General features: G+C 39.9%; 1 protein-coding gene across 6 annotated transcripts in view; it reads left to right on the forward strand.

Moving 5' to 3' along the window:
• DIP2C (disco interacting protein 2 homolog C) overlaps positions 1 to 13,086 on the forward strand; it is a 339,072-nt gene that overhangs the window by 246,871 nt on the left and 79,115 nt on the right. For 3 of the 6 annotated variants that reach the window (XM_060782554.2, XM_060782555.2, XM_060782558.2), the window contains 4 exons: positions 229 to 339; positions 8,171 to 8,248; positions 10,668 to 10,791; positions 11,295 to 11,404. In XM_060782554.2, coding sequence (XP_060638537.1) covers positions 229 to 339; positions 8,171 to 8,248; positions 10,668 to 10,791; positions 11,295 to 11,404 — 423 coding nt within the window. The remainder of the gene's footprint in view (positions 1 to 228; positions 340 to 8,170; positions 8,249 to 10,667; positions 10,792 to 11,294; positions 11,405 to 13,086) is intronic. The other 3 variants (XM_060782556.2, XM_060782557.2, XM_060782559.2) reach the window with 1 other exon arrangement.

Raw genomic sequence — 13,086 nt, forward strand, 5'->3', positions numbered from 1 at the left:
AAAGGTACAATAGCTTCTTGTTAAGTGTAGCTTGCTTTTATAAAATCTCATTGCTCCTTGTTTCTGATGTCAACATCTCCGGTGTGACTTACTTTCTCTGAAAATCTAACATATCCAATTGAAATTGTTGTGTTTCCCAGACATGAAATTTTTCTTGTGCATTAGCCAAAAGTAGGAAAATATGTTCTGAGACTGTACTTAATCGTTTTCCCTCCTGTTGTTTTATAGGTAGCGCTAGTATTCCCCAACAATGACCCTGCTGCTTTTATGGTAGCATTTTATGGCTGCTTACTTGCAGAAGTTGTCCCTGTTCCTATTGAAGTGCCACTTACCAGAAAGGTAAGAGAAAAATGCCTCTCCTTGTCTTTGTTGCAATTGCTGTCAGAACAAATTGTCACAGGACATGACCACCTGAGTGGGTCACAGATTTGGAGATGGAATGAAACATGTGTAGGGATTCTTACGTAACTTTTTAAAAAAAATAGAAGATAGTCCTTATATGCATGGTCTAGTTAATCCATCTGAGCTTCACTGGAACTCATCTGTATTTTATGTATTTGATTTTGTTTGAAAACTGTCTACAAGCTGTATATGCTACAGATAGTTCAAGTGCAATGAACACATTAAGGACACCACTTAGAGGTAGTCAGAGTTCTTCTAGATGGAGCTTTTACTGTACAAGTGTTTTGCTTCACTCGCAGAATTTTATGATTTATACAGGTGAAGTTGTAACCCCACTTCTTGCTTCTTCTTTCCTTCCCACAAAAGAGTCTCTTAAAGAGGAAAAGGAAGACTTGCTTTATGATCTCATTTGATTAGTAATTGTAGGAGCTGCCCATAAGTTCTCATTTCTTTTGATGCTTTGTGTTCCATGTCAAGACAGGATTCCCGAAAGAACAACATTGTTTACATCAATGGTGGTCCAACCTTTGGTCCTCCAGGTGTTTGGGACTCCCAGAAGCCCTGGCCAGCTTCTCTAATAATGCTCAGGAATTCTGGGGGCTGAAGTCCAAAACACTTGGAAGACCAAATGTGAGCCACCACTGGTTTACATGGAGAAATAGCAGTATCAATTGCACACCAAATTCTGAGAAGGGCTATCAATTATGATTGTTCTCTTAAAGTAAGCATGAAACACCAGGAAGGTAGATAAAAATTATCTGCTAAGTAGAATTGGGTTTGGCTTGAATTTAGACTGAGAGTTACTCTTTTCGTGTCAGTAGTGAAATGAGAAATTGCAAGTCTGTTCTGGTGTGAGAGAATTGGCCATCTGCAAAGACATTGCGCAAGTGACACCTGGATGTTTTATCATTCTGTGGGAGGCTTCCCTCATGTCCCTGCATGAGAAGCTGGAGCTGACAGACAGGAACTCACCCCGCTCTCTGGATTCGAACTGCCAACCTTTCGGTCGGCAGTCCTGCTAGCACAAGGGTTTAATCCATTGCGCTACCAGGGGCTCCTGAGAATTACTTAGTGGCTCTAATCCTGCAAACCTGGGAAAGTGGAAGACTTGCTTACACTATTGTTTTGCTCTTAAATTTCTGGCCAAGGTGCTATATTGGCAAGACTTCCAACATTTACTTTAGTTCTTCAGAAAACTTAAAGACAGTTGCAATCTTGCCAGTGTTCAGTTAGCACATTATGCCCAGCTCCAAATGGAATTCACCCACAAAATAAATGAAACATACACAATTGTGGACTTGCTAAGCTGACATTGATGTAACAGACAATTGATGTAACAGACAATTATATTTAGACCTATATTTATGGGGACTTGAAAGAGCTACTCCAGAGTGTATATGATATGTAATAATTGTATCCTCATGTGGAAGAGACTGACTCATTTTCAGAGTTGGTTTTGAATTAGTTCTTTGGATCATGCATTTGGGCAAAGCTATTCCTAAATGCATTTATTCTTGAGAGAAACTTCAAAAGGCAATTTAGTTGTAGTGGAAAAATAGCAATACTCTTTGGGATCAGCTAAAAATGGAAGTTCTGTTTGTGTTGTTTAGTTGGTTTCAAAACTAGATTGACTATATTGCAGATACACTGATTAGTGTTGAATCATGACCTCTATAGAGTTAACAAAAAAGGACTTTTTTAGTGTAGCACATTTTAGTTTTTCCTGCATTAGTATGAATATTAGATGGCTGTCTAGCAAAGTTATTAAGGACACAGAGAAGCTGGAATGGATGTTAGACTAGATGAATCTTGGTTAAGTTAACTTGCTTTTCTGAGAGAGAGAGAGAGAGAGAGAGAGAGAGAGAGAAAATCAGTTCTATGGAATCTACAGCCTTTCTGGTGATATTTTCATTTCTGTGAGGTTTAAATAGATTGTGACAAATATTGATTTTTTTCATATTTGCATTTGTGTTTGCAAAATTCAACATTTATTTATTTATTCAATGCCATTTAGACATACAGCTTATATATAGACAGACACAGAGGCAATTTAACATTCCAGCTTTTCTGGCTTCATGAAGGTATGTTCGGTTTCAGCCACAGGGGGAGCTGCTGGTTCACCATCCACTTGTGACATCGGGTCCTTTGATGGAGTACTTCCTCATTCTTCTGCATGCTGCTGGAAGGTTTTATGGTGTTGTAAATTAGTTAAATTAGCCTTCCTGCATAAAACGGTATCTAAACTTCCTACTTGACTGATGCAACTGTCTTTTGGGCTGCATAGGTCAACAGCAAGCTAGACTATTAATGGTCGGGAGCTTACTCCAACCTAGGCTGGCTTCGAACTCATGACTTCTTGGTCAGTGGTGATTTAATGCAACTGGCTACTAACTAGCTGCACAACAGCCCAGTTTTAAATTCAGGACACTATAGTACTGTAGAAAAGATGAAATTCAATAAAGATGTTTCTTTTTGGCACGAATAAAAATGACATGTGAAGCAGCACCCACCAGATTTCATCCTTTCCTCCCTCTCCCAGCCCCAAATAATGTATAGGTGCTCCATTCTGTATATGAGGACTTGACCATAAGAATTTCATAAGGTTATCTTTGCATACATCTGAATAGACATCTGCAGAAAAATGTGCCAAAAATAATTGCGTGTCTTACTCTGCCTTTTCTGTTGAAATGTTTGTGAAAGTAACTGGAAGCGTTTAGACAGTGGGCTTGAATCATATCAAGACTGCTATTGAAAATAAATATCATGCTGTCACAAAAGTATAAAGATAATTTGAGGAGATTGTGTATTGCATTGTGACACAGAAAAACATTACAGCAGCTACCTAGTATTTGTGGTCTTCTTGACAAATAAGAATTTGTAGTCTTGGCAATGTGTGTGTTTGTGTTTATTACCTGCGTTTGCTTACATACAGCAGGAAATGGAGTGCAACTAATGAAGTGAAATTGCACTTCATGGATGGACCATCCCCAAAAGAGTTCTGCTTAATCAGTTTCAGTACCTGATTTCTATCTCACATTGTCTGGAGGCTCTGTTGTGTGCATTGTCATGCTAATGACCTATTGTGTTTCCTGTCGCTCCATCTCGGTGTAGCACTCCTTCTGTCTGTGGATGTATTTCACTTGTTAGAATTTCATGGTTCATGAGACATAAGGTTGCAGATCAAATATAATTTGGTCACTGTTAGGTTTATGCAATAGATACAGTGGCAAAAGGCTTTAGGAGAAAAATTACATTTAAGTGGGAGTGAAGTGGACTTGACCAGCTGAAGGCTCTTTTCAACCTTTACCAACTCGACATCCTACTGATTTTTGAACTTCAACTTCTATCAGCCTAAGGTTGAGATACTGGAAATCTCAAAGGCACACATAGTCTAAAAATCTCAAGAGCACCACATAAGGAATTGTTACGGTACAACGTTGACTCAGAACCTTAATATCATCTAATATATATGGTCCATTCCTTACTAGTTCTGTGAAGGGTCCTTCCCACTATTGTTCTCTCTCCTTGTAAACATGGTGAGAACTGTGTTAATCTATATGTGATAATTGATTTGGCTGAAAAATGCAAATTCTACCTTCTCAAGTCTCTCACCTTTTTACCATGTGTTTATTTTGTGTAACTTCTCGTTCCCATTGTTTCCTTATTAAAGCCCACTGCTTCCCTCTTCCCACTTCCTTATCTCACCCTTCCTTATCTCTTCCACTTTCAAGCTGCTTCTAAAAGTTCAACTTCCCTTCTTTGCTCCTCTGCTTTGCCCTTACCTCGTTTATCTTAATTAATTTCCTGTTTGATTTCTAAGTTAATGCTATTTGCAAGAGCATCTATTGGCTTCAACGTAGTTGCTTAGAAAATTACTTGATTATAGTAGGGACAACTAATTACTCCTACAAAGTTACTTAGTTATGATAAGGATAACTAATTATTCTCTGTATTGTTGCACTTCTTTTTGGTTGCCTTTGTTTTATTTTTTTTCTGCTCCCTTATATTTAAAAAAGCCAAAGGAAGTCCCCAATTGAACCTCCCAAATAAAATGTAGGGGTAAGAGTCAACATTACTTATTGTGCCCCACCAAAACCACAACACTATTCTCATTCATTATGTTTGTTTTTCAAAAATAATTGCAGTTAGTAATGGCATTAGTCCAGAAGTAATGCACTTACCATTGTTGTTCGTTCTGTGTTACTACTACATTACCAATACTTCTAGGTTATGGCATCTTGTTATGATACTATTCAAAGAGATAACTGGGTTAATCTTAACATAAAAAGACATCGGGTGTGACCCCAAGTTGGTTTGGGGTCTTACTGCTGGGAAGATTCATCTAATGAATTGGGCTGTACTCCCCAAAAGCTCCCCACAGTTGATGGTAAAGGTGCTATGAGTTTCCTGTACCTCTTTTTGATATTACATGCACCTGTTCCACAATGCTTTATACTTTATTTATTTATTTATTTATTTATTTACAGTATTTATATTCCTTCCTTTTCACCCCGCAGGGGACTCATGGCGAATTACAATATACATATGCATGGCAAACATTCAATGCCATAGACACACAACACACACACACACACACACACACACACACACACACACATACACACAGAGAGACACACAGAGGCTACTTAACATTCCAGCTTTTGATGAGGGTATTCTGGCCACCAGGGAAGCTGTCACTTCACCATCCATCTGTGACACTGATGAAGTACTTCCTCATTCTTTGCATGCTAGCTGGAGATTTTTATGGTGTCATAAATTAGTTAAATTAGCCTCCCCGCATATGCGGTATCTTGACAGATGCAACTGTCTTTCGGGCTGCAAAGATCAACAGCAAGCTACACAAATTGGTCGGAAGCTCACTCCGACCCGGGCTGGCTTCGAACTCATGACCTTTTGGTCAGTAGTGATCTTAATGCAGCTGACTCCCAGCCAGCTGTGCCACAGTCCTGGTTTTTATGATACGCTTGTCCTGGTTTTTATTGGGTTTCCTTGGGGCAGGGTTGAGTAGGCATTTTCTAGTGGTTGAATTTTACAACCAATTGAGGACTATGCTCTAATGCTGCTTTTCTCAATGTACTTTCCAATCCTAACTTAGGACAAGAGAACAAGTATGAGGTCCTAGTAGAAATGAGAGAACTAAGTGAACAACATTCTTCAGTTGCCTTCACCTGAATTGTTGGATTTTGCTTAGAGCAGGAGTCATGTAAATAAACCTAAGCTGAGTTATAATTGGCACATTGGTTTTCAATGTCACAAAGCTGCAGAAACCTAAGAATCTAGCCAGTCATTCTATGACCTTGTCCATTGACTCCCTCTCTTTTCTTAGGGAAAACATTCCTGGGAAGGCAGCGTACAAGGAAATGCCTGTCATTTCCAGCTGGCTGTAAGTTTTGCGTAGGCCAAGACCCTCGAATACCTTGGAGGCACAGCTGCTGAATTACCTGAGAAATAGAAGTCAGGAACAAATATTTTCCATTGCTTTGTTTTAATGAAAAGTCTGGGCAGGTATTTGTTTTCTCTGTAAGACAGGGCTGGAGACTATAGGATGAAAACCTGTGTGGATATGCACACATAAAATAATAATGTCTGTTTACCCTCTAGTGACACGCAGCATTCAGTAATCCTTTGGAAGGATTTTAAGGCTTGAAGGTGAGGTACTACTAGGTTTTGAAATAGCAAATCATACCAATTTGTATTCAAGGCAGTTAGTCTCCCTCCCCTTCTGTCTTCTTCACCTGCCCAAAAAAGGTGATTAGCACCACAGAATTGACAGGACTTGTTGTTTTTCCAGGAGATCACCTCTCTCCCCCTTTCTCTCTCTGGTAATGTTGCATATTTTCCTATTGAATCTGCCTCAAGCCCTCCATAAACAAGGGGAACTATTTTGACAAACCAGTGGGAGAGGACATCTCTCTGTGTAAAGGTCACTTTGCCTTTTTGTCATTAAACCTGGCCATCTCCAGAATAACTGTCAGTGTTTCTGAACTGACTGAGTTTTTTTTTCCCCAGTCCAAACAATACTACAAGTCTCTCTGCAGGTAAAGTGCTTTTCTAAAGGAGTTTGAGGTGGAGAGCTGTCAGTTGACAGGCCGTATAGCAGTGTTTCTCGACTTGGGGGTTGGGACCTCTGGGGGGGTCATGAGGGGGGTGTCAAAGGGGTCACCAAAGACCATCATTAAACACAGTATTTTCTGTTCGTCATGGGAGTTTTGTGTGGGAAGTGTGGCCCAATTCTATCATTGTTGGGGTTCAGAATAATCTTTGATTGTAGGTGAACTGTAAATCCCAGCAACTACAACTCCCAAATGTCAAGGTCTGTTTTACTCAACCTCCACCAGTGTTCACATTTGGCCATATTCGTGCCAAGTTTGGTCCAGAGCCATCATTGTTTGAGTCCACAGTGTCCTCTGGATGTAGGTGAACTACAACTCCCAAACTCAATGCCCACTAGACCCTTCCAGTGCTTTTGTTGGTCATAGGAGTTCTGTGTACCAAGGTTTGCTCGATTCCATTGTTTGTGGAGTTCAGAACGCTCTTTGATTGTAGGTTAACTATAAATCCCAGTGACTACAACTCCCAATGATAAAATCAGTCACCACAACTCGACCAGTATTCAAATTTGGGCGTATTGGGTATTTGTGCCAAATTTGGTCCAGTGAATGAAAATACATCTTGCATATCAGATATTTACATTACAATTCATAACAGTAGCAAAATTAGAGTTGTGAAGTAGCAATGAAAATAATGTTATGGTTGGGGATCACCACAACATGTGGAACTATATTAAGGGGTCGCGTCATTAGGAAAATTGAGAAACACTACTGTATACGCTACTTTGCCAAAAGAGGATTTTGTGAGTGATATCCAAAGCAGAAGGAAAGAAAACCTATAAATCAGTGTACTTATTAAGTCCTATATGCCTGCGTGATGCTTTGTATTCTTCAAATGCTTTCTTGAACTGTGGAGAAAACGTATGGAACACAGAGCAGTGTTTATTGTGCAGTGCCCCGGAGGTTGATGTTACTTGAGATACATTTGAGCAATAAGCAATATTTTATATATGTAGAATTTTCTTCTCCTCTTTTATGCCTTTCCACCTCTTCCATATCAAGTTCAGAAGAGAGATATAGAGAGCTTATCACACATCCTATGGAGTACATGCTTTTCTTACGCACCTTTGTTTCGAAACCAAGATGGTAGATTGAGTATTATCTGTGTGTCAGGAAGCCCAAGCAACTAAAGCTGGATTTGCAAATGTTAAAGCCCCTGTTCTAACATTGACTTTGGGCTTGTGAATGTAAATTCTACCTGTCTATCTATCTTTCTTTAACTTGCCCTGGGAATAAGTCAAGGGAAGGATCTTAATAGGTAAGGAAATTACAGGAATGTGTTGACCTTGGAATGCTGCTATTCAAAGTCAGAATGATTTACTTTGGCTAAGAAACCACTGGCATGACTTGTAAATGATGACATTAGAAGTGAGATTTAGTAACAACAAGGAAAGAGAGAAACTTTATTTTTAGGAATGGATGAAGGAAAGAAGTGGCAAGCTGATAACATCAATCCCAGCCTATTGTAGGATGCATTTTTAGCTTATCTGCTGCCATGTATTAATGCCTTTTGTAGATTTCCTAGGCCCTGGCTAATTCAGGTCCTCCTTGAGCTACTTGACAGCGCAGCATGCACCGTTTTCCCCCAAAATGGCATAATTTCATCCTCTTTATCTCTTTCTATTTATCTTAAAAAGGGGACTCCTCCTTCTGTCTGGATTTTCATAGAAGCCAAACCAAATGAGAGCTCATTTCTGAAGACTTTTCTTGCAAAAGTATGTCCAAACTGGAAATAAATATCTAATAATGATTACAATAAGCAGAAAATGCAAATAGAGTTGAGAACGTGCTGGATGTCTGAACTTTGAAAAAGGTTATACAAGTCAATCATGAATTAGTTTCTCATCCCATCATGTCATTCGAAATTCAATATACACACACTCATCAACTCAGTAAAACATTTCCTCAAATAGGATGGGGGGAAGCTGGCGCAACGAAGTGGGGGATTGATGCATGTCTTTTATCTGAGTCAAATAACTTAGTAAACACTTTAACTGTATGTACAAAACAAAACTGAATAAGCTGCGGAAATCAGATCTGTCTATAATATTATTTATGTTGATAGCAACTAAATTTTTCCCATCCTCTTGTTTCTCTCACTTCTCTCTTGCAGAATTTCTTTGCTTTGTGATCAGATCACTGTAATGTTTAATGCTCTCTGCAAAATTCTCTTTTTTTTGCTTTGAAATTATTTTCTACTTGGAGCAGTTTAAAGCATGTATGTACAAATTAGGATATTGAACTCTTGAACAGATTCATGTTGCATATCAAGGGGGTTCCATATGCATAATTTAAGTCCTTTTAAAAATAACATTGATTGGCTGTATACATTGAAACAAGGGAGCCAAAAACAGAAGAGGCATCTTCTCCTTTCTAACTAGTTTTTTGTCAAGACAGAACATATGTTTATATGTTTTACCTATGTGACGAAAAGGAGAAGAGGCAAGAATGGTAAACTATACAATGGCAGTTATACTTCTTTGACTCAATGCTGCCAAAAATTGCAACTGCTCCCTATTTGGAAAAATCCAAACTCAAGCATCATGAGGAATTTTTCATGTCAGAAATGGAGTTTTAGTTTGGATTGTCAAGGAGCTATCCAAGGGCAGTTCCTTACAGCCCTTTAACCTAGGATTAATCCTGGATTAAAGTCCCGTCCCCCCCCCCCCGAAAGGTTGTGCTTTCCGGGGGGAAGGGGGTGACCGCCAAGAAAACTCACCTGGCTGCCATTCCCCCTTCTGTGGAGCTCTCCTGGCGGATACCAATGATGTGCCAGGAGAAGGGGGCAGGAGTGATTTTCCTCCTCCCCCCTCCCCTGGCGCGTCATTGGTACATTGCAGGAGAGCTCTGGAGAAGGGGGAATAGTGGCCAGGTGAATTATTTTCCTTTTTAAAATGCTTTTAAGTGGTTTTTGTGAGGGGCTAAGAGCTTATAAAAACAGACAGCTGTGTGGATGGGTACTGGAAGTTGTTCAGTGTGATCTCTGGTCCCCATCTACTCAGCTCTTGCAGCTGGAAAGACCCGGGTCTTTTAAAAGCTGACAAATTACTTCAGGACAAAGCAGGGTTTCCTGCTTTGTCCCTAAACCATTGGCTTTTACGTGGGGCGTTCAAACGTGGGAGGGTGCGCATTTTAGGGATTGTCTGGTTGGGCCCCAAGGTGCTAAATTCTGTTCCTAAAATAAATCCAGCACTTTGGGTCTCTCCTTTAACACTTAGAATAAATCCTGAAGTGGATATGAAAGCAATTGGCCACCTATGGCGCACCATTTGAGGAATCGTTTTAGGGAGGATTCAGTCTGCTTTCCACAGAAGCTTTGTTGAATGTGACCAAAAGTCCATATGTGTTGATAATCTGTTTCCAAGAATGACCATCCAGATGTCTCCAGAAAGCCTCCAAGTAATGTCTTCTATTATTTGTTCAGCCTTTGGTTTTCAGAGACAGTTTTTGAACTTGATCATTAAAAATTACTGAAATAAATGCTTCTCAAAGGTTTGCTTTGTTGTGTTCTGTTTCTTTTAAAAAGTTGTCAAGGTCATCACATTTTACAACTCTGAATTCTGTGTATTAACTCTTACTTTCTACTTTGTCTTACCTTTGAGAATCAACATCTGATTTTATGATTCCACATTCTTGCATAATGGAAGTTGGACTAAATTTGTGAGGGTTTTGTTTTTTGTTTTTTTGCTACATAAGGATAAATTAAATTGGCTTACACCTTCTTCCTAAATCTTCTTCCTAAGACAGGCCTTTTCTCTTCTCTGCCATAGGCATCTGTGAGCTCAATTTAGATTTCCCAGAGCCCCTCAAAAACATTAACTAAAACAGCAATAATAATAATAATAATAATAATAATAATGGGAACTTTGGGAATTTCCATTGAATTTTAATTAGTTTTTTAAAAAGCAAGGTGTAATTCTCAGGATGTGATATTCTTGGCCTCTGTCTCAAAAACTCAAAGGTACTAAATATAGTAAATTTGCTCAGATTATGACAGCAGATTTCTTTAAAACACATTTGGTTTGCTAAGCAAAGCCCAGTGCCTTTTGCATAACTGTGTTTTATTTGAAGTGACCTTCTCATTACCTCTGTGATTTATTTTCATGGGTCCTCTCTTGCTTTGTCTTCAACTAGGATGCAGGAAGCCAACAGATAGGCTTCTTGCTTGGCAGCTGTGGTGTCACTGTGGCCTTGACTAGTGATGCGTGCCATAAAGGACTGCCTAAGAGCCCCACGGGGGAAATACCACAGTTTAAAGGTAGGTAGGCTCGCACGATGTCTTCATGCACATTGCAAGGAAATGGAAAGAACTATATTGATCGGCCATGAGGAAGGCCAGCTCTGTCAGTGGTCGAAACACACTTTATTTGGTTTCAAAAACAAATAAAGCAAGCAATCATCTATCAGCATGTGAATATTTGTCTCCTGCTTTGCTTTGAGTTTTAATACATGCTCATCAGTTCTCTCCTGCAGGTTAGATTTATGCCTCATTATTCATTAAAAAGAATCCAGGCTGAATTTGCACCTTAAGATTTACTGTGGTAGAAAAAAAAGAATCAAAGTAACAGGAAGAAAATCAAAGGGGGGAAAACCCCAGTTTTTATGATTGATTCAGAGACCTGAATTACATCCATAAACCCCTCTAGAGATTACATATATTTCAGGTTAAGAATGGCTATTTTATTGTTTCTGCCTGGCTGCTGCTTTAGCGGGGATGCCTAAAATAAAGAAATGACTCAAGCTTTATGTTTTCTATCCAAGGCTGGCCGAAACTGCTGTGGTTTGTCACGGAGTCAAAACATCTTTCGAAACCTCCTCGAGATTGGTTTCCACATATCAAAGATGCAAACAACGACACAGCTTACATTGAGGTGAATTTAGTGTCTGTGTGTACATGCATATATGTGTTGCTTGTCCTCTCTCTCTGGGTTGAATATTTTCCCTGTGTTGAGGATATCACATTCCTTACTTCTTTAAATGTCATATTATACATGTGCTGGCTTTCGTCAAACATTGAGCCTCCAATCTGTTCATGGTTCAAAGAATTTGGAACATCCTCAGTGTACATTTTCCTCAATATGAAGGGATAAAAGACATATCATTTGCAGCTGATATCGCTTTGAATATTTTTACATAGAAACCCATTTTCAGGGGGTTTTTTTAACCTTTATCCAATTTCAGCAGGTATATGTTTACTTTCACCACCCCTGGGACTACTTTGTTGAGTGATTTTTTCCCCCAGACCAATACACTCTGGGAGACATAGAGGACATTTCTGCCATATTTTGGGACATTTCCCCCACCTACTCCGGAAATGTCCCAAGAAGCCCTTAAAATATAGCAAAATACTCCCCTGTTCCAAATAGAGCATTGTAGGTCATTTGAAGGCAAATCCTTTGTAAAGGACGTGTGAGAATGGGTACAATGAGAATGGATTGATAATACAGTACTCTAACCTAACTCACAATTGCCCATCCAGTCTAGAAAAATAACATAGCTACCATTGACCAGGAGCCTCCAGTGGCGCATCGAGTTAAACTGCTGAGCTCCTGAACTTGCTGACCGGAAGGTTGATGGTTCAAATCCGGGGAGCGGGGTGAGGCTCTGCTGTTAGCCCCAGCTCCTGCCAACCTAGCAATTTGAAAACATGCAAATGGGAGTAAGTCAATAGGTACCACTTTGGTGGGAAAGTAACGGCGCTCCATGCAGTCATGCTGGCCACATGACCTTGGAGGCATCTACGGACAACGGCAGCTCTTCAGCTTAGAAATTGAGATGAGCACCATCCCCCAGGGTTGATTTAATGTCAAGGGGAAGCCCTTACCTTTACCTTTACCATTGATGTGGGTGGGCCAGTGCTCTAGGACATAAGTATAAAGACCACTTGGTGCCACCTGCTTTATCCCCAGACTTCTCCTCCTGCAACATTTCCAGCTATGCTGGCTCACAAGGAAGATTGCCACTTCCTCTGCTACGTGCTTTTTCCAGTCTGGCCCACTTGTGTCCAGTGCAGTTTTCCATCACAACCAGCCCTTCTCCAAACACAAGATGAGAAATTGATGGAGTTTGTCTCTGGAAGTAGAGTTCCCAAAAGTGATTGTTCCAAAGTAGTTTTTTAAAAAAGGAAGGCCCTGCATGTGGATGGTTATAGGGTCAATATGTGATCATCCTAGTTCAATAGTACCAGTAGGAGGTGGTGAGAAAGACTTCTGTTGGAGAGCCACTATCAGTCAGAGTGCAGCAGAACAAATATTCTAGCCTGGTTGGTATAAGTCAGGTTACTGTATTGCTAGGGTTTCAGACTGGAAAGCCCCAGGGATCAGGACTGATCAATTCAGCACTTAGACTCATTCCTACCACTGAAGCCAGTTCAGACCTGATAAAGTATTGATACCAGGTTGTTGTTTTTTAATAGTTTTGTCTGGTTCTTTAGGGAATAAGGGATAATGGAAGGCAGAGGATGTGTAAAGAATTAGCAGGATATGTGGATGCAGAAGCAGGCCGCTGGCAAAGAAAACCTGAAAGCCTAGTGGTTGAATAATATATGGCTTTG

The sequence above is a fragment of the Anolis sagrei genome, chromosome 6, assembly GCF_037176765.1.
Source record: "Anolis sagrei isolate rAnoSag1 chromosome 6, rAnoSag1.mat, whole genome shotgun sequence".
NCBI classification, from domain to species: domain Eukaryota; kingdom Metazoa; phylum Chordata; class Lepidosauria; order Squamata; family Dactyloidae; genus Anolis; species Anolis sagrei.